Below are 22,527 nucleotides of genomic sequence, written 5' to 3'. Positions count from 1 at the left end.
CCCTGCTCTAGTCTAGAATATATAATTGGCCATATGTGGATGCTTTAGAAAGTTGTTTGACACTGATATAAAAAATTAACATGTGACACATTGTACTTGTATTGAGCCTACTACAAGTAAACATTTAATAGGAAATCTGAAGTGACCAAAACTGTTAATAATTTAACTAATACGAGACGAAACGATTGAAGGCTGTCATTTATTCTGCCAGATTTTCATCATTGACTAAATATTTTTTAAATCACGTCCTTGTGATCAGATGTAAGTATCATACGCCTCCAAAACTTGAATAACTAATTGTGAGATAACATATCTATTTGTTTTTATTGACGATAGGAATGGTTATATAGTGAAACTGAATGGGTATCATTTCAATAAAGATGATCTGGGACATTTTTACAAAGAGCCGTGACCATCAAAAAAAGAACTAGGCAGGAATGACGTCTGCTGCGCACAGGGGCAGGAGCGAAATTGACACTTGCAGAGTAGCCAGAGACAGCGAACGAGAGACGGTAAGTGGAAACGTCAAACTTCTCTAGCTAATAATCCCAGTTAAATGTATACTCCGCTTCAGAGTATATCGTCAACTATTATAGTTAAGATCAGCTAGTGTATTTTGATGCATGCTGTTTATTTAGTATAGTATATGGGAGAATAAACATTGTCCGTAAGTAAAAACGTACTGTGTGCACTCCCATTTTAGTCAAGGCCAGGCGGAAGGGCAGGTAATGTTAGCATCGGTTTGGTCTTTAGGGGTAAATGCGTTTTATTCTGTGTGGCTAGCATGTCTACTCAAGTATTTAATTTCACCTAACAATAAAACACAATGAGTTTGACATCGTGGATATGTCTAATTGTGTTTTGATCTCTTTCTTGGAGAGGAATGTACAGGCTAGCTAGCTAGCCTGTGAAGTGTCGGTAGCCCTTTTCGTCGCAGTCTGTTGGCTAGTTAGCATTATTTAGCTAACGAGCTAGTTAAAATGGCTTAGTCTGCACTGAAGGCAGATCCCGGATAGTGTATTAAAGACCTTCATTCAATGTAATTTTCTTCTCACGAGCTCGTCGATGGGTGGTATTGTAAAGTCAAAATACTTATGTAATTAAAGCGCTGTTAAAATGCCCAACCTCGATCTGGCTCGAGGAATGTTACCGCTGAGCTCTGTACCCACAGACGGCACATAACGGGAGGACCTGGTGGGCTAATCGTATGGCAATTGTGTGGGTAACCGTTACATTAACTCACTTGGTATGATCATGGCTCTAATGCCTTATCTTGTCAAGGGTTAACGGTGTATTACAGCCTGTTGCAGTAGACAATGCCGGTAGGGTTTTGCTAGCGAAAAGAGAAGGTGGAATATATTTGAAAACTATAATGAGGACGTATCTCAATAGAGGCTCTTGGTGTTGAAAATGGATTCTCGTGTTTCACTATGCGTGCCCTCACCAGAAGATCATTTTCTTCAGTCTAAATAATCTGCCTCATCCGGTGTATGTCCACTCTATAAGACCGGGTTTGGTGATGAGATGTAGGATATAAAACACTTCCTCCTCCAAACAAGCTCCCGTGTCCAGGGTCCTAAACAGGAACAGAGACTTAAAGCCTATTTTAGTAGCCACTCTTTTCCACGATATCAGCAAGAGGCCGACTGGTGCTCTGCAAAGAGGATGTGGTTACAGGTCACGTATAACTGACAGGCGCATGCCACTTGCACATGCCTCTTTAATTTTGAACATATTGTAGTCTAGCATGTTTCTTTACCAATTGTCTTTCCTTGTTATCCTACTCCTACTGCAACTGGGTTTCTGTTTTTGTTTTATAATGAAGATACTGGTATCGCTTGTTGTCACACATCTGTCCTGAACTTTTTGAGTTTTAGGCCAGAAATTACATCAACCACTACTTGTGGTTGATGTAATTTGCGTATTGAGCATCTGTTATCATATTTCAAACATTTTCCGGGGCGTTACTTCACACTTTCTTTAAGCGTAGCAGTGGTTCTCAGAATTTAGGGTTGTTCTCTTGAAGTTTGGCACCTATGATTTACCGGAAAGGATGTCACTTTTATTTTTTAGAATGGCATTGAGTAATAAAAAAACGACAAAAACGTAGTATCAATATAACGTGTTTCAACGATGAAACTTGTTTTTTCCCCCATCTGCATCGCATGTTGTAATGCAGCATACGTCACATAGCCAGCCAACGAGGGGATGGTCTTACATGTGTCAGTTTTGGGCGGATGTGTGGTTTGACAAGATCTGTGGAATGGGGCAAGGGAGACAGCCAGTAGCTGTCAATCACGTGTGCCCCATGCTGACTCAGAGCTTCATCACATTGTCATATCCTTTGCCAAGCCAGGAAGTGGTGATGACGGTCAGATACTTGTATCAGGGTACTAGTCTTTTACTTGCCTCAGCAATCACGGTGCATTTTAGTTTTGCGCTCATAGGAGACGCAGCCCGTGAAGACGCGCTGCCAGAGAGCCCTCCTTGAGCTTTCAACCGTACATGGAGACATACCTTTGTCCATAGAGGGTGAGTGGTGTGTGTGTGTGTGTGTGTGTGTGTGTGTGTGTGTGTGTGTGTGTGTGTGTGTGTGTGTGTGTGTGTGTGTGTGTGTGTGTGTGTGTGTGTGTGTGTGTGTGTGTGTGTGTGTGTGTGTGTGTGTGTGTGTGTGTGTGTGCGTGCGCAACATGTGGCTTCCCCTCCCTCCCTTTTGCTGGAGTTACTATGAGAGCACAAAAATGTTGATGTTTGTTTTGTTGGGAACGACAATGTGTCGTCGAGGGCAGTGGAAAGAAGGAGAGGTTTAGTTTAAGGAGAGAGATGTCCTTAAATGGCTGTGTGTGTATTTGTGAGATTGTGTTCACATGTGTTGGATGGTGATATAGGCTAAGATTTGGCGTCAGGATAGTAATTCAGGGAATGTCTATGTACAGGCGGCTGGTGGTAGCTGACTCTTATGTGCTCCTTTTGGCTATTCTGTCACAGAAGAGCTGATACCGTTTAGTTAAGTATGTGGTGGTCAACAAGAGATAATGATATGATTGAAGTGTTTCCCTGAGGCTGAGGGCATAGTTTAAATCAACCTATGTCACTAGGGTTGGCAGGGCGGCATTTGGGACCAGAGGAGTATTGGAAGTCATCAAGCAATTACAGTCAAAAGATCCAACTCTCATGATGTATTCTACACTCAAAAGCATCTTTGTTTCTTTATGTGGCAAACACCATAGGCAATGGTACTTGGCATATTTGCTGAATGATCAAATTAAAATCTCATGTTGAGTGGTGTTCTGAGTCTTCCGACATAGAAGAAGTATTACTGAACAAACTACTTCTTCTAATCATTATTAACAGGCCTGCAGAGCCAGTTATTGTCTAGTTCTCCAAAAAAAAATTTTTTCCATACGTTTACGGCCACAATTGCATCTTAACCTGTGGCTTATACTTATACACTTATAATCAGCCAACCTTGAAAATGTGTGGAAAAGACTCTTTGCATGAAAGTTGTTGGCTGAGGTAATCTTTACTTCCAGAAAATGTGGTTGATAATATTATTTGCCAAGACATTATCCGATTACACAACTCCATTTTTAAAGTTTGTTCATTGTAATGCAATCTCTTCTGTTACTGAATCATACACGTGACTGACTGTATTATACTGATCCACAGTGATCTAAGGACGGGGTAGATTTCCGGTAATATTGACAGGTCAGAATGACACAAGTGTGGTCCTGTTTGTGAAAAACAAAATTGTAGGGTTAGCTGTAGGCTTAGTAGATTATCCCTATGTTTTAACCACACATAGCAACAGTCTGTTGGGTTATCAGTTCTGGACATGAAAGTCCACTGCCAGGTCCAATTTGGCATGGAATTGACCCAGCAGCAGTGAGCCCATGACCCGATTTGGGTCCTGACCGCGGCAGAGGTTGGTTTGAAAGATGGGAGAAACATAACTGTACGCTAGTGAACCCTTGAAAAACATGTGGAGCATTCTTCTGAACTTGCAGACGCTGTGTGTTGGGATGGGCCATTTCTGATGTCATTTGTTTCAAAGCAGGGATTTTTCACCCCTTTGTCCATGCAAGAAAACATGATGTACATCACTGTAAAATAGGGCGTGGCCTAGGTCATTGTGTGCTGTTCACACAGATGATTTGTTTTGCAATTGAGCTCTGACATGGGAAGTCTTTTTTTGCTTAATCGCCCCATTGCATTTGTGTAGTCACGTGCTGTTGTGCCTTAAACAGCCCCGCCCAAAATAGAAAAATCACACGATAGACATATACTTCTCTCTTAAGTCTCTTTAGCGGATAGGAATTATTTGTGGCCTGGCATCATAGTCATTGTGATATGAAGGACCATATCTGTCCATAGCATTTCAAAACAGTGAGAAATAAAACATTATAATACATGTATGAAAAACATCCGCTGCAAAGAATAGCTGGTGACTATCGCTTGATAAGCTCTTCAAAATGTAGTTTATAGTAAGACTTTGATTTTATGTTTTCCTTCATGCACTAGTCTAGCTGATGTGTCGATACTGTTTATTTATTGGTCTGTGGGCCCATTTTCATTGACTTCAAAGTCCTTCTTCTATGCACCCTAGTGTTTTCAACATACTAGATGTGGTCCAACTAGCCCGCCGTCTGGTCCGAGAAAGTAGTATATTACTCAAAATGTAGAAAATAGCAGTTTCACAGTGCACTTTTCTAATTTATTGATCATGCTCCATTAAATCACAAACCATGATCCTTAGACGTAGTTCAGGGAACCCGCTTACTGGCCCTCAAAAGTAATGGTGTCATTTAACACCACCAGAGTATAGTGATAGTCTTTCCAAGTACTTTATGTTATAATTTAGTTTTCTAGTCTATATTACATTTGACAGCAGTCAAATCTGAAAGACCTACAGTCCGAGCGGTATCATCTCCAAGCCAATGCTTGTAATGACCGGGGGAAACACAACTCAAATCAACTGTTGAAGGAAATTCAAGCCGTTGCAGGTCTGCGCCTGCAGCATCGACCACTGCTTCCCGTGGACCACTTTTTTTTTGCCAATTGCAAGTCAACGGGAAATCATCATGTGGGTCCTCAGACTCCCCGGCCCTCCTAGGGCTCCACTGCTGCAGCCGTAGTCGCAAAGAAAACACCAGTAACGGTCGGACCTCCGCAGCTTTTTCAGCTGACCTCAACTGGTAGTGACCCAGTTGGCTAAACCCCACCGACTAAACTGCTTTCTGTGTGTGAGCCATTGATCCCCCCGGCACCCCTCGCTCCCCTCATAATGATACAAGAGTCAATCAATCGATTTCTCACCGACCCCAAGTCTTAATCTCACTTTTCATAGTGCGAGAGTCCTCCGCACAAAGCCAGCCTCAATCGTTCTATTATCTCCAGTGGGAATGGCTGCCCGGCCTGTGTCTGACAACGGCGGCAGTGTTTCGACAGCCCGCGCCCGATGGCCAAGTAACCGCGTCATTATGAGGCGCTTTGGCCAGTTCCATGTCTCTTCTTCGTATTCTCCTTCGCGGTTGCCTCACAACCGCAAAGACACAAATGCGTGCCACAGCTGGTTTGGGTTAGAATGAAAAAGAGAGGGAGAGAGGTCACTCAGGCTTCACCTCCTCCACCCTGCAGCAGCAGCCGCCGATCCGCTTATGGGTGTTCCCCCTCCATTGTTATGTGTGCACCTCCAGGAATGACTAGAATCCTTCCTCTTTTCCAGAGGAGGAAACATTTGAGCAAAAAAACAAAGGGGAATTCCGCCTTTATTACTTTTTGTTTTACTTTGAGTATTAAAAATCTTTCTCTCTCTGTCCCCCCCGTCCCCCCCCCAACTCTACTTTATCTTACTCCCCTTCCCGTTTTTCCAGTGCAGACTGCTGGGGCTGTCCGGTGAAGCGATCCCGCCATGCGTGAATACAAGTTAGTGGTGCTAGGATCAGGAGGTGTAGGCAAGTCTGCCCTGGTGAGTATTTTTAATACCTGCATCCTAACCCCCACCCACCTCGAATCCTTCCTGTCGGCCGGCCGTGAGGTCTCTTTAGAGTCTGTGTACAATTCTACCTCCATTAGTCATATGTTGGGGACAATGTGTGATACTGGGCCAAGCCTCAACTGGTGTTGCCTAGAGGGGAAATCACTTTTATTAAATCATAGGAGTAACCTATCACTTTTGATATAAAGCCGGCATTATTATTTACATAATAGTTTTTCCCTTGCATATAAAGTAAGTTTATTGAGACGTGTATTTAAGCCTGCTCGTTTTCAAAGCTCTGCTATGCTGTTCTGCCTAGTGGCCGAATTACATGAGCTTAGTATGGGAAATGGCTGTAGATTTTCGAGCAACCTATATACAGTAGTATAATTCTGTCATGCGCAATGATACTATTTATGTTTGTGATTTATTGTGGGTCTATTAGCCTTGTAAGTGTGAACAAATAATGACTCACATAAACATCACTTTAAGATAATTTCCAAGCAGATGTAAGCAGTAGAAGAAGAATGGTCTTGTGTTCCGTTCTTCACCAACACTACTGGTGTCTGTCAGGTTATTTCTCCATACTGGCAGGTCCTGACAGGTTAAGGCCTCAAGATGTGTTCAGGCAAACAAACTTGTCTTTGCTACCCAAGCAACAAACGCACTAACTACTAAAATATCGTAGTATTAAGGGGTTATTTTGGAGGGATATTTGAACCATGCTAGAAGCGCAGACGGGTACAATGGTCTGGAGAGGCTGGGTTCTGATGCTGGCAGTCTGGTCTGTCTCTTGTTCCTACAGACGGTTCAGTTCGTACAGGGGATCTTTGTGGAAAAGTATGACCCGACAATAGAAGACTCGTACAGAAAGGTAAGCGCTGCACTGATGGGGTTTGGGGGAGTTGCGATGGAGGCCTCTCGGGAATGAGTTGATTGCTAGCAGCTGGTCTGCAGGTTCACATTATGACGCCATACTCTTGTTATTCCCCCTTCTCTGTCCAGGCTCTCTAAGACATTGTCTTCTCTTTCTCACTCTTCTGTCCTTTTTTTTTTTGTTTTTGTGCATTGGGTTTGGGAGATGTATCTTAGACTCTTTTGTGTGTTAGCCTGCAGCTGGCCATTATGTCAATGAAGTGGCACAGTGAGACTCCACATGCACTCAGATTGTGGTTATTGAAAGAATGTGTGATAGCTTGAGTGCTGTTTTTGAAAACGGCACTTAATAACAGTCTAATAAGTCGCGAAGGTTTGATTACTTCATTGTGAGGCTGCCTCACAAAGAATCAATGAAACCTTCTAACGGAGTCAAACATAAAGCCTCTTCCTTCTTGGTACTTATATCCACATTACTTAGTAGATCATTAAACCAATATTAACTATTATACAAATGAACTATTAATGAACTGCTCTTCTACTCAATATACTGCCGGCTCTACCAGATGGTATTCTTTAAATATGATGTGATTTGCTAAAGCCCTTCCTTTTGCTCAACAGCAAGTGGAGGTCGATGGACAGCAATGTATGCTGGAAATTCTCGACACGGCAGGAACCGTAAGTTATCCGAACACTCATAGCTACCATCTCAGAGTTCCCCTTATAGCTGTCATGGCCTCAAGTTGCCATGTTTGCACCCAGGGGACCATGATGAGTGATCTCCGCTGGGGAGCCTGTGTAACCGCTATTGATTGATAGCTAAAACCGCGGCGGGACTACCTGAAAAATATTGGGCATTTGAGGCCTTGCAATACGCACATATTTGCCGGGTTCCACTAGGCCCAGCGCTGCAGGGGTATAGATGAAACTCGGGCCTGTTTGAGGCTAGACGGTTTGACATCAATACATTGTTAGGTGGTTGAGCTGTGGCTTAGAACACAGCTGTCGTATACATGAGTAACATGGCCGTAGCTGTTGGGCGTAACCATGGAAAAAAATATAGATCACACGCTCAATGACCGTCAAGTGAAGGGTCAGTGAGTTTGAGCCTGGTCACAGAAGTTAATAGAAAGATATTGGGAGGATTAAGAGATCTTTTGAAATTACTTTATTGGAAAACCAATGTTTCCCCCAGCACTGTATGGTTAAGGCGGCTTAACAACAATAGGGCCCCGCCTTGAGTACCAATGTATGAAAAAAAAGAAATATATATATTTTATTAATATTTTTAATTACTATGCATTAACGAAGTAGAAAACTCTCGTAGGGAAAGAAAACATACTTCCATCAGGTATAAAAATAAAGATAAATAATGCATCGGTAATACTGTTCACAACAATGGTCGTGCCATAAAGCTTTTTGAATGTAATTGAAACGCTCCTTGACCACCTTCACTAAGACATTTTCTGTGGGAAACACTGAAAACATGAACTTTCTTTTAATTCTCATGTTGTATCTATTTCTGGAGTTTCTATTTCTATTTCGTCACTCCTTAGCTAGCCATGTGTCCTGTTCCTGTTTTTGTTAAATGCTGTGTGGTGTTAAATGATTTCAGGTTTTTCATTTTGAATAGAGCATGCTTATTCAAATTCTGGATTATAGAAACTGAGGAGCCCTTTTCTCCATTTCCTCATTTGTACCCTCCTTTTTATAGGAGCAATTCACGGCTATGAGGGACCTGTACATGAAGAATGGCCAAGGCTTCGCACTGGTCTACTCCATCACGGCACAGTCAACCTTCAACGACCTCCAGGACTTGAGGGAACAGATCCTACGAGTAAAGGACACTGAGGATGTAAGTGGTGGTTCACATGCCTGAGCTTTTCTCTGATCATGGACAAGGGATCATTTAATGTGATCACACAGGGGTGCCACGCCCGTTTACTATTTTCTTTTAGTAGTGTATCTAAAGTTATAAACCCACAAATCAACATTATTGGAGGCTGTAATCCGAATTATGGGATTATAATCGCATTGTAATCGTTCGGTATGCTATTTACGAAAGCCATGTCTTTATTTGAAGGAAAAGGGAACTTGGTAGGGGAAGGTGAAATGAAAAGTAAAAATGTGTCTCGTCAGTCATTTGGTTTTGATGGAACCCGTCCCTGTGTTTCCCTTTTACGAGGCAGAGGCTTGTTAGTTTGCAGAGTTCTCCATCTCTGGTAGGGCAGGGTGCGTCTGACTCACATCCAGGATGCCCTTTTTTGGTGATCTCTGCAGGGACTGAATGTTACCATAACTCACTCTCTCTCTCTCCTCTCCTTCTCTCTCTGCCTCTCTCTGCCTCTACTCCCATGTCAGCCATGTTTATTCCCTACTTCCCTCTAGAGTTCAGCTCAGAATCTCCGTACCTCGATTTCAGCCCCTTTCTTATTTGTTGGGCCCTTCCTCTGTGGTGTTATCTCAGATATCATCTTTCATTGGCTTGTGATTGGCCTAACGGTGCCCTGTCCCTACCAACTCCCTCCATTTATTTTGGCCTGAAAACTTTTGGTCTGATTCTATGTGTGCAGGTGATTGGATAGTCAGGGGTGAGGTGCAGTGAAAGCACCCAGAATCTAGCCCTGCGTTACCCCCCATTAACCCCCCCCCCCCCCCCCCCCCCCGCCCCAACCCATATGGTCAAGGGCACAGGGGCCTCGGACAGATCACAGCAACACCGGCCCATCTCTTCATGGAGGGGAAAACGTTCCAGCCTGTCATCACGGAGCCACGTTCCTTCCTAATATATTCCCGGCTCTCCTGCTTGTCTGACCTCGGGGGGGGGCGTTCCACCTTCGGGAGATCCACACTGGAGATTTAAGACCCTTGGTTGCGATTGGCGACGACATCTGTTTATCTTGTGTACCCCTTAGACGGGAGCAAACACCCTGGCGGGAAAGGAAAACGCTCAAGGGTATTTTTCTTTCTGTTAATCTCCTCCACTGTAGCCAAAAAGGACGGATACCTCCGCAGGGAAAGGCTTTCATGGTGACTGGAGAGCTGGATCAGTCGGTCAGTGCCGGTAGCGGCTGCTGCTGCTGCTGCTGCCACAGCTGTTCTCGCTCTCTCTGCTCCTTGATCCGAATGCCATGGCTCATTTACAACTAAATGTTTGCTCAGTCACTTCGGTCTCGCCATGCTCAATTAAAGGACTCTATTAAAAGGAAGATGAAACAGACTTCGAAAAGCCTGTCTCAGGGATGGTAACTTGTAGGATGGGAAAACAGGATTTGGGCTGAGAATGGGAGGGAGCTTTAGTCATGATCTTTTTTAGCATGGTTGTTGTGACTGTCTGGTATAGCGTTGTCATTCTGAAGATATTTTCTTTTTGATGGTAAAATGCCCAGAAACCATATCAACAACATCAAGATGTAATTTTAAGGTTTATTATTCCACAATGTTTTGTTGTCCTTGAGTGATCGCCATTGGTAAGCGCCGGACCAGCCTGTGTTCAGGGAGCCACCCCGACCCTTTTAGTTATTGTATGACAAACCCAGACGGTGTTGAGAATACATGTAGACAAAAGTGAGCTGAGCGACTTGCCAATAGTTTATTAAAAGCTCACTTCCCTCCCTAGTTTCCTCCCGCCGGCGTTATATAAGGCTCTTGTGACATTTTGTTTTCCAGGTCATCTTTGCACTGACTTGTCTGACCACGTTGTTAATGACTCACTCGGCGCAGGCTGCGACTCACTCCACTGTCGGCGGGGCAACGCAGCCTCCATTCAGTCGAGCGCGAGGAGAAGAAGAATGCGTTGTCTTCCTCTGTCGTAGATTCCTCGGAATCTACGACAGAAGAAGACAACAAATTCTTCAGCGGTGGGTGGAATGTTTAGGTCTATCCGCATCGGCGCTGTGGGCGGGATGGGACCTGTCCCTGGCGCGCAAAGCCCCTCTCGACGGAGCCAGCCGCGTAGATTAGTCAGTAGTCACATGCTATGGCCAGCTCCAGGGTGCTGACACCGCTGTATCGAGCCATCTCTCGGGTTCTCCTCCTCCTGTAAACGACGTAGCCGCTGCTCTCCTTCGGTCCTTAATCCCAGATTGGCTGATAGTTGACATTAGGAGGAGCGCATACCACAGGATTGCCTGGGGACACCCTCCCCCCCACGCCCAAGAGCGCCCTTCAGCGGCCCGAACTGAGGGCTTGTTTGGATATCAAACATCAAGCAGCAACCTCCATGGGGGCTAGTACAAACATCTCCACTTCCTGTCCTTCGCGCCGTAAACCAGAGAGAACGGCTGGAGAGGGGGGATCATAGTATTGGCCCTTTTTACTAGACGGAACGCTGACGCTCTCTGAGGGAGTGGGCCCGCTTGTCCGAGAACAACCCCACGAACAACTCGATGCTTGGTGCTCGGGGGAGGCTAGCGCTAAGAGCGTGCCGGCGCATGTCGGTCCACTATGTCAAGTAACTCTCAAATATCTTTGCTGTTTTCCTCCACCGCAAGTACCGACGTTGCTTCTGGGCAAGGCTTGTGCAAACTGGGGGAAAGGAAGGCAACGCCAGCCTAATAGACTTTTGTTTGGTGGCTACATTGCCAACTAAATGATATAAAGATGCTGTATGTTTGCATGCAAACTGCACCATGCAATGTGGTGTCTGTGGGTTGCACCGCTGTGGTCACAAACAAAACGCATCCCTAAATCATGGGTAGAATACAGGGGACAGGCTGTCGCTGGCAACTACCTTCTAGACTTTTACTTGTTTTTAGCTTTTTTCTTTTAACATAACTATGGCAGCAATTAGTTGTATCATTATTTGTAATTTGAGTAACATTATTCTGCCAATTTCGGTCTCGCAGCGGATGAGCGAAGAGCAAAGCGTATCTTTTTCTTTTTTGTCTCCTTTAAAAATATGCTCTGGGTCAACTATCGCGTCATTCCAGGCGGCAGCTGGAGCATGGAGGCCAGTGCGCTTGGAAAGCGGTCAGGAAGGAAAGCGATGTTATCCTGGCCGGGCGGGGTCATCGCACGGCTTCCTCCCGGCCGCCGCTCTCCCTAGATAGGCCAGTCAGGAAGCAGCAGGCAGGATGAGACGCATCCCCGACACTTGGTCGCCCCAACCCTGTGCCCACCGTGACAGCCGGGGCCAAGGGTCTGACGGGACTCTGAAAGCAGTTTACACCAGCGTAGAGTACTCTGTACAGGGATGTTGAAATGAATGTCCTCCTTTTCCCTTTGTTTGCTCGCCAAGTTGGGTAGATTAAATGGGTTCTGTATTGATTTATTAATGCATTTTCGTTGGTTCCTTTTTTGTGGTGTGCAGCCTCAATTGTTCAGTTTATTTAAACACAACCTGCCCCGAGGGATGAATTGCTCTTTTGTTTCTTGAGTACCTTGGAATCCTCCCTTTTAACCATCCCGTGGAATAGAGACGCCACTTTCAACACCACCCTCCCGTCTTCTGACTAATGGCCACCTGAATAGTTCTCCAACACTCCTCCTTCACACCTCCTCCCATCATACTCCTCCTTGCAGTGTTCTCTGGCTATGCATTTCTCCTGTGCCAACCGTGTGTTTGCTATCTCACTCTTGACTCACTACCACTCTATCTCAACCCCATTTGTGTCCTACTCAATAATCCTGACCATCTTTCATTATCTTTTTATTTCTATCCAATTATTTGTTTCACCATCTGCGGTCATCTCAAGACCCGTTTCGTGTAAATTATTGAAATATTCATTGCCCTCTGCTAGAATTCATCTGTGTATTGTCGTCCTCTCTCCGAACCCATCGTTTAATTATTGAATACTGTCATTTACCAGCACTGCATCAACACATTTCATACATTAACATATTGACACAACATGCATTCTTTTCATTATATATCTTGAATACATATAAATATTGTTTGGAATCCTGTCATTAAGATTATCACCTAGTTCTAGAACCGATGTTTGAATGCATGATTGCTTTAAAGCAGAAAAAGAGCCAATACAATGGGGTCTTCCATGTTGTGCAGCCATGTGTTCACTCCTTGTGTTCCCTTGCTTTCCTCCCCCTCAGGTGCCTATGATCCTGGTGGGGAACAAGTGTGATCTGGAGGACGAGCGCGTGGTGGGGAAGGAGCAGGGCCAGAACCTGGCCAGACAGTGGAACCACTGTGCCTTTTTAGAGTCCTCCGCTAAGTCAAAGATCAACGTCCTCGACGTGAGTTCCCCCTCACACCACTGATTCCATTCTGCTGCTCCATTGTGAAGCCCAGCCATGAAGCCAGATTTATTCAGCCGCATTAAAAATTCACAACATTCCGATCACACCTCAGGATACGTGACACCAATGCAATATTTATCACAATTATAATCTGTTGATGATTCTTCTTGACATGTCAATGACATCACCTGGCCCAATTTCTCCCGCTTGAAAACAACCATTCCAGTGCTTGTGTTTCAGCAGGGATGGTGCTGTTCCTGACCTTTTGATTTAGGGATCTTCTTTTGTTGATGCTCTTAGGTTCCTCATTTAAGTATTGGCGTCTGAAAGCAAAGCAGCCAGCCGAGCAGCCATCTTAACACAGCTGTTGTCTGTTTGTTGTCCCTGCGGTGCTGGCTTTACAATGTGGCCATTAAAGAAGTGTTCAGCTGTACGCCTCCTAGCACACAAAGTCACACCCTTGGCAAAGCCACCACGTCTCCGTGTGGCAACAACGTGGATGTGTGTGCACAGTGACTTTCTTTCCATTGCAGATACTGGTCTGCGTACGCCAGAGAGTTTGTTTGTCCTCCTGTACAGCAAATAGGCCAGGTCTACCACACGTACGTGTGTGTGTGTGTGTGTGTGTGTGTGCTAATTGTCGCTGCTCTCTTCTTGTGCTCTTTTTCAGATCTTCTATGACCTGGTCAGACAGATAAATAGGAAAACGCCAGTGGAAAAGAAGAAGGCGAAAAAGAAATCCAACTGTGTTCTGCTTTAAAGACCCCTACCCCCTGCAGCAGCTCTGAGCCAGGTGTGTGTGTGTGTGTGTGTGTGTGTGTGTGTGTGTGTGTGTGTGTGTGTGTGTGTGTGTGTGAATAACCACAAAACATCAAAAGGCTAATAACTAGCGAACCGCACAGCCACGTGACAGGGTCACGATGAAGGGGCAAGCGTGGTCCATCATTATTTGCACATCTGTGTCACATCCTCTCTCCCATGCATCTTTTATATGGCCCCTTTAAGCACAGCCTCGTACCAGTAGACCTTTGACGCCGCTCACCTTCAGCCAACACGGGGTTATTTAACCAGGCTAATTAAAACCATGTGGAAAGCTCACGCACACACACTTGCATAAACCTCATGTTGGACAGCCTGTTGTTCATAAAAAACTGTTTAGGATGTAGACTAATACCACTTAAGTCCAGCATGCGCTACGCTAACGTTAACGTCACCTCAGCCACTGTTGTTAGTTATTTTAGACACTTGTATATTTCAAGTACTTTAATAGTTTTGACGCCGATGAATAAGTAACAGATGCATGATTCAAAAGTGACTTGAGTGATTGACTGAAATATTCAGCCTTATCTAACTATTAGGGGGGGTTACGTTTCTTGTGTCTGTCCTCAGCTGCCGCTCAGCCACACACTTTAGGGTGAGTCTACTATGCTTGCATGCTAGACACATTGGGAAATGTGTTGTGCACTTGCACGCTCTAGCCAGCAGAGAGAATGCTGTGTGTTTCTCTTCAAACTGAACATGCTGCTCTATATTTCTTTAGGTTATGTCATTAGGATTTGTCTTGATATGATATCGGGTTACAAAGCACAAAACATCCCAGAGTTTAGCCCTTGACAGTGTTGACCACTTATTTCCAAGTGGACCTTAACAAGCACATCAAAAGACAGACGCATCATATCACACGATGTTCTCATGGGGAAGGGCGACTGTACTGTTGTCTGGCTGTCCATGCTATTAGAGTTTGTAGGAGGGGCTTGAGACTCCAGGAATCTCCTACATGTCTAACACTGGCCTGCCTCGCAGCTGATCAATTGCAGAGAGTTGAAGGAAATTGTTCTGCTTTGCATACGTACTTGTTTTTCATTTTTTTTTTTTTATTGATTTAGTGGTGTTCATGGTTATGGTCCCCCTGTGCTGAATGATTGGGTCACTACTTAGGCGGGATGCCTCATCATCTGGGAGAAGGGAGGAATGTGGGTCCATCGGAAAAACCTTCAGGTTTTTTTGGTTTCTACCACAGGATTGAACGCAACTTCTGCCTTCCTTGCACTTCTCGGGCCAAAAAAAGTGGTCATAGATCATTCCTGTAAAGAAACATCTCTGGTTTTAATGTCCACCGCCCGTGTTTTGAGGCAGAAGGGCTGTCAATATGTACGTATTGGGGTTATGGCCAGATGAGACATGGTTTGTTGCCTTAAGCTTTTAAAGGGGCCATGTTTGACTGGCCTTGTAATTAAACACTCTGAACTAAAAGGTTATGTACACATTATAGTCATCCAGGGGAAATTGGTATGTGCTGTCGTGCGGTTATATATGGATGTGAGATTAAGATTCAATAATTTTGTTTATACATTTTCTGGAGTCAATGTAATGCTTTTCCGCACCGATGGCCAAAGCTTTCCTTATGCCTGAGATCTTTGAGTCTGTGAGATCTCCAAGATCTAGGAGTTTCTAAGAATAGTTCCACCAGAATGGACCTCTTCCATGTTTCCACTAGTGGAGGTTCGTGAAGCTGAACAGAGCGACACGTGTTGACCAAGTGACAGTTGCGGTCTTAAAGATACAGGGCAGGCCACATTCAGCCTGTTGTGTATTGATCTTTGTCTCTGGAGGTCGTTGTGTCCGTGTTGCCATATTATATAAAATGTTTAATGTTTTGATGGGGGCTGACCCACCAAAACCCTGAAAAATAATTAACATAATCATGGCACACATCTGCATACGATGAAGAAATGGTGAAGATTTGTGAGTTCTACAACGTATCCCAACATGTCCGTGCAGGCGCATCTGCTTTCAGCACTCTCTGCAAGGACTCCAGTTTGTCAGTTAACTCCGACGGAGTGTGTGTAAAAGAGCTGAGAGGTATCCGGAGGGGGAACACACACACACACACACACACACACACACACACACACACACACACACACACACACACACACACACACACACACACACACACACACACACACACACACACACACACACACACACACACACACACACACACACACACACACAGAGAGACAGAGAGAGCCAACGCCGGTATGCCCAGTGAACCAACACTAATGGGATTACAGCCCCTACTGTTCCACTACTCACAACACACACAGGCCCTAAACTGGGACGATGGTGGCCGAGAGACACCAGACCAGAATAGGCTACAGGGGGGACAGAGAGTTCATGGCATTATCGACTCAATTGAAAGGGGCATCGTTTTCCAACAAAAGTTCACCTTTGTTGTGGTCTAATAAGCATCATGTCACATTGAAACTCCAGAGGACTGGGGTTTCAATGCCTTTTAATCTCTCTGAAAATCGCAGATGAAATTACTGCAATTTTATCTATTACATCATCAATTGGTCAAGTTGGCACTAGGGAACTGCCTGAGCTTTGAGTCATGAGGACTGGATCTTGCACTAATTTTACTAATAATTTGCATATTTTTATTTTCAATGAGTCCCGCTCATTCAGTGAATCACCTTTGAAACCATATATGATTGCCCGGCCACTACAATTTTCTTTTCAAGGCTGTCTGAAGTACCCCCTAATATTGACGACCACCGCCACCTTCTCACCCCCTGTGCATGAGGCATGATTCACCACAAGGATATAGGGCTTTGACTTTTGCCCAAAAATCATATTCGAAGTTTCTTTGTTTATTAATATGAATATTAGAATATATTCGAATATTTATTGATAATATAATATTATGAATAGACTGCATCGGATTCTCCAACGTCTCTACCTCTTGGCCTGCCCATAACAGGTTAGAATATTAAGGGCTGCCTAATATTCGTTTGAATTTTGATTTATTTTTTGTTTTTCGAATAACAAAGTTCGGAGTCAAAGCCCTACAAGGATAGCAGCAGAACCGGGAAAGCAGGCCCTGCTAACGTGGGGTTAAAATAGTGGACGAGCTGTTTGTTTTCTCTGCTGTGGCTTTGGCTCCCAGACGGATTGTGTCGGGAAGAGACTGGCGTCGATGTTTCTTGACGAGACCCTGAACCCCCCCTCCCCGAGGTTACCTCATTCACAGCTGGTTCTGCTTCCTGCTCCCGGTGGGGCTGAATACATAGTGTCAATCTTAGGGTCATGGAAACATTCCCTCTAGCTCAATGCTCTGATCACTGATGAATGTAATACAGCACATAGATTACCACTGTTTGTGATTAGGCATGTGGAATGGCTTCCATTTTAAAGATCCCCACCAGCGTTTGAGAGGGGCTATAGATGAAATACATGTCAATCAATGGCTTCCATTTGATTTAGTTCTGGCATTTGGCATCTATAGCTAAGGCTACCAAACGGTGTCACAATTATGTAAACGCCCTAACTTAACCACAACTTGATAACGCTGAAAAATGAGCCGCACCCTAGCTGAATGCAAGACTCTTGACAGGGGGGGGGGGGGTGGTGTGTGTGTGTGTGTGTGTGTGTGTGTGTGCGTGTGTGTGTGAACCCTAATGATAAACAGTATGCTGAATGACAAGCTCTCTATTCATTTATTCCAATGAAACATTGTGGATTGTCCATGGATGTGTCTTCCTGCATACTCGAAGAATTCCTCCCATGTTGAATCCGAGTTCAACAGGGGAAGAATTCTTCCTGTAATATGAGACGACTGGGTAGGGGAAGGCTGACGCCCTCTGTTGGCCAAAAGAGGAATGACTGTCATGTGGATTATGATTCAATAGGGGGCACCAAACCCCATCATCGGCTTTAGGGGCAGGATCAGGGGCTTAAATGAAGCATGCATTTCTTTATTGGTTGCTTGTGCTCTGTTTTTGTTCTTCTTTAGAATGCTGTAATGAAGAACTGTTGCCCTGATTGGAACGTGCCAGCATTCCGAACAGCCCCTCCCCTCCCAATCACCCTGCTCCTCCCTTCCCCACACACCCCTGACTCCCCCCCCTCCTCTACCCCGCACCCCATCCTCCGCCATCCGCCATAAAAAGTGAATCAGCTGACCGGTCTGTTCCCGACACGGAGACGGGGACGAGGGGGCCCAGCTCCCTCCCTCACTGTCTCTCTCTCACCTGCGAGGGACCCGTGTCATGTGTCTCTGCATCAGTGTTGATTTAAACCCCGTGAACGGACAGTGTGTACATCCAAACCACCGCAAACTCTTTAACAACAACAACCATGACGACGACGATGATGAAATAGAAAAGCCTCTTACCGCAGCTCAACTGCGGATTCGTCGTCTGCTTACTTTGCCCTTATTTTTATTTTTATAAATTCTCTTATTTTTAGATGTTTGACGGAAAAAAATAAAAAAGGAATAATACCAACCATTAAGAGGGGGGGGATAAAAAAACAAGTTATAACGTCAATTCAGTATTTTTCCGTCTTGGCAATATGAATAGATTGTTGCGAAGACATGGAAAGTGGACCTCTTTAGTTGTATGGTTATAATGAATCTTCAAAAAGCATGAAATACCACATCTGTTAAAAGTGTAGATGTCTTCAAAGTGAACTCAAGTGGAGAAGTGAAATTTTTTTTTAGTTTTTCTTTTTATAGCCATGACCCGATCCTCCATGGCTGTCATGTCAGTGGTAATAGAACAACATCCATGTTTTGTTTTTCTTTTGTTTTCCTTTTGTTTTAGTTTTGCCCAATTGTTCATGGACCTTCTCTCTTCTGCAGATATCTCTGAAGTGACTTAATTTTATACTGTCACTGGGATTTCATAGCTCCCATAATATATTCTAATGCCATTTTTGCATAATGATGCTTCAGAAAAAAAATGGGTCTTTTATAGAAGAAATATGGGGGGAAATAAGGATTGATTTCTATGTCTCTTGAAGCCGAAATATATTATACTAAAACCAACTCTAATAATGCTTCTTTTGTTTTTTTTGTTTTATTTTTTTTTGTCAAATGATGTTCCAGCTTTTATGGATTATTAAAGTACATTTTAGTACATTTTCATTATATTGGTCAATGTATTTTTGTGAATTAAACTTTTATCCAAAGCGTATTTGACTTGATTTTAGAAAGTGAACTCCAACCTCGGTGCTCTGACCTTTTGTAATTTTGGATACCAAAAAATTGGTAATCAAATACGTGCCAGTATAGCAGGAATTTTTTTATGATATGAACGAATTATAATTGGATAGCCAGTCGTTTTAAAATAGATTGAAGAAGTTGTCTCTCATTAATAATTTCGAAGAAGTAGTCCTGTTATCTTGGTGACCTCTAGGGGGCAGTGTCTACTTAAATATTTTACGGTCGCGCTTATTCATCTTCTGAACAAGAAGGTGTCAGCCTGTTTCTTAACATTTGTAACCAGTGGTGTTGCCTTATCTCAGGAATTTACGAAGCTCTCCATACAATTACCCTCCCTGTTAAAAATGAACGTCAAACAAAAATAATTAGTTATTCATGTGTGCAACTTAATAAAAGTTATGTCACAAATAAAAACGTAGGCATTTAGGCCAATTCATGTTCTCTGTGCCTTGACAAAAAAACGACATGGTAGTGTCACCTTGTTGTTAAAAGACTAAAGGAGTAGCAATTGGGCCAAGACACTTGCTGATATTTAGATGTTGTGGATTAGAATCGTGCTGTATCATTTAAGCTCCTCGGTTGACTGCCTCCCGATGAGGAGGATGTGTCAAGCTGCGGCGGAGTGGGCTAATAACCGCTGGTGAGGATGGCGTCAGAGGAGATTAACGCGTGTGTGAGTCACTTTGCTCACTGTTTGTGTGTCTTATCATGTAAACTCCAGACACCACCGGCTCCTTAAATCCTTTTAGTGCCGAGGAAGTGTGGTAATACCAAACCCTGCTCCTGTAGGTCTGTATCATCCTTTTCTTAAGCATTCCTCTACCCTGGGAGCTGTCTCTTCCCTTCCCAGGTCTTAAAGGGCATGAAGAGCAATCCAACCACCCCAATAATGGTTTTGAAGATTATCCTTCCCCCTCCTTCAATTAGTGTGCGTTCACACCAAAATATGCAAAAAGTTGACGCGCGTCACGATCCCATTCAAAGTGAATGTAGAGACGCTTTGCTGCTGCAGCATTTGCTGCCGAGAAAACGGGCAGCAAATTTTGATTTGCGGCGCGTCAAAATCTGATTTGCAGCGCGGCATGCGGGCGCGGGCGAGTTCACGTATTTTGCGGCGCGTCAAATGCTGCTCGAGTTGAAATATTTCAACTTTTCGGCAGCAAACGCGTGATGACAGCCAATCAGCGTTCAACAGCGTTGCCACTGAGGCGTTGCCACTGAGTGACATGCCGTAACAGCCAATCAGGGTTACTCACTTGGAGTGACCTAGAGTTTACTACCTGATCCAGATCAAAGCGCTAAAATGGAGGAGAAGATAATAATTGCAGTCTCCGCATACCCGGTGATCTTCAACACCACCGTGGCCAGTTATAAGTGTCCAATACATATATATATATAAGTATAAATGTCCAACCGAGAGATCCTAGCACCGATCCTAGCTAGCAGGTCATCAAACTGGGCCGGAGTCAACCTCAAATAGCGCTGGAAGCGTTCGTCATCCAGACGGAGCTCCTGCAGAAGACGTTGAAATTCACCGAGCTCCGAATGGTCTCATGAACCCATAAACGACGGGCATTCAGACGTCTCTCCCTCTTCCACAACAGGTAAAGACATGCAATGCTCGTAATGTCGGCCATGGTTGTGAATGAATTCAGAAGCACCGCGGGCAAAACTTGCCGCGCAACAGGGGCGGATCTAGAAAAATATTCATGGGGTGGCAAGAGGGGGACAGGAGATTTTGAGGGGTGGCACCCTCTGGCAGAAGTATATACAGTATGCCGATTTAATTAAAGCCATACTAATCAATATTTACTTGGAAAGCCCCCACATTTAGATATTTTGACTCAATAACATTATATTTAATTTATTGTGGGATGAGTAAAGCCTTACATTTAAACATAAAAGGTTTCAGACAAAATGTAATAAATTATTACTGAATAATTACAAAATCCACCTGCCTTACAACAAACAGCTGCACTATTACACCAGCAGGGGTATGGGGCTAAAAATATATGCAAAGAGAGCTGCAATATGTACTTTAGTTAACAATAAGTTGGCATTGGTCCATGAGATATTCCTATCAGATGTCAATCATCAGTCCAACTTGAGTGCAAATATCACTTTATTCACCGATTCCAATAATTTACATACAATGCCACCCTCAAAGTGCGGTGACATAGAATAACTCCAAAAGTAGAGTGTATTACCTGCATGCTTGGAAGAGCCAAATGGGGATTCAGGGGAAGTGCTATCAAAGATTTCCCTCTCTTTCTTTTTTTATATCTTTAATTTCTAAGTATTTAAGACCTTTTGGGTTTACCTTATTATTTTTTTTGCTCTTGATGTGAAGCTTGTTTTATTATTAATTATTGATGACTTATATTGGTTTATAAAAGTTCAGACAGGTGTGCAACCAAGTAGATTAGAGATGGCCATTTGTAAATTATTTACAGAAGATGACTTGCATTTTGTTGTCCAAGTACCTTGGACCTTGGTTCAATGACAATAAAGTTTAATATAATCAAATCGAATGACTGTTGATACAAAAGGAGGCACATGAAGTTAACGGTCAGGAAAACCAGCTGAGTGTAGAAGGGTTTGTGTTTGTTAGCGCGTCTTTAGCGCGGATTGCAATTCTTATTGCAGCCTGCAGGGTTATGCGAGAAACATACGGAGGGACGCGGTTGTTGAGCTCCGCCGCCCCACATTGCATGACACGTTAAACTCAACTAGAATCGCCACCATCAATTTGATATCAACAGAACAAAAATAGTCGGAAAGCCTACAGAAACTATAGATAGTTAATGTGAATAATCACATTATTAAAAATAAACTTGGAGCAATGATTTACTGGGGAACAATTTTTTTGGGAGAATGCTTTTGCAGGGAGTTCGCCGCCCCACCTGCCCATACGGCACGCGCCTGCTATGCAGCTATAAAGGCCTATTTAGGGTCGTTTTAGACGCAGAGACGTACGGTTCCCGTAAGGTTCCTTAAGGATTGCGCGTGTTGCAAGGGGATTCTCCGCCAGAACAGTAGGGGGAGCAACGAACGAATCTGTGGAAGTGGAAATCGCTGGCTTGTTTATATTTATAATCATAGCCGCGGAAACGTATTCTCAGCAGGGGGTGCTGGAAAAAAAACTCAGCCTGGACTAGACTCGCAACTCGCTACATTGATAAAAAAAGATATACAGCAGCGCAGCTCAATTGCACCAGTGCATGCGCGCACAGTCGAAAATCGATCGTTGTGTTCACACCATGGTTCACATCCAGCTGCTCACAGAACAAGTTTAGCGCGCCACCGCTCCCCTCACACTTTTTCATATAACTTTTTTTCAGCACTAGGTCATATGAGCATTAAATAAATGCTGCGTCTCAAAATGCCTTGGACAGCAGCGACGATGACCCGCTTTGCCACGGGCCGAAACAGTTCGGAGCGACCACAGCCAGAGCGAACACAGCGG

The 22,527-nt window shown here is 44.1% G+C and overlaps 1 protein-coding gene across 4 annotated transcripts; it reads left to right on the top strand.

Moving 5' to 3' along the window:
• The first annotated feature begins 372 nt into the window (after positions 1-372).
• Positions 373-19,030, top strand: LOC132471038 (ras-related protein Rap-1A-like). Of its 4 annotated transcripts, none has more exons than XM_060070014.1 (8): positions 373-512; positions 5,874-5,968; positions 6,783-6,851; positions 7,475-7,531; positions 8,568-8,708; positions 12,905-13,048; positions 13,722-13,844; positions 17,850-19,030. In XM_060070014.1, the coding sequence occupies exons 2-7, from the start codon at positions 5,912-5,914 to the stop codon at positions 13,809-13,811; spliced, it is 558 nt and encodes a 185-aa protein (XP_059925997.1). In that variant the 5' UTR covers positions 373-512; positions 5,874-5,911; the 3' UTR covers positions 13,812-13,844; positions 17,850-19,030. The 4 variants fall into 4 exon arrangements, with proteins under 4 accessions (XP_059925997.1, XP_059925998.1, XP_059925999.1 ...); XM_060070015.1 differs by having other exon boundaries at positions 447-512; positions 5,879-5,968; XM_060070016.1 differs by lacking the exon at positions 373-512 and adding an exon at positions 2,376-2,532.
• The last annotated feature ends 3,497 nt before the right edge of the window (positions 19,031-22,527 follow it).

Source organism: Gadus macrocephalus, chromosome 13 (genome assembly GCF_031168955.1).
Source record: "Gadus macrocephalus chromosome 13, ASM3116895v1".
Classification (NCBI taxonomy): Eukaryota; Metazoa; Chordata; class Actinopteri; order Gadiformes; family Gadidae; genus Gadus; species Gadus macrocephalus.
The sequence above is the reverse complement of the archived record's forward strand: the minus strand, read 5'-3'. Positions and strand labels throughout refer to the sequence as shown.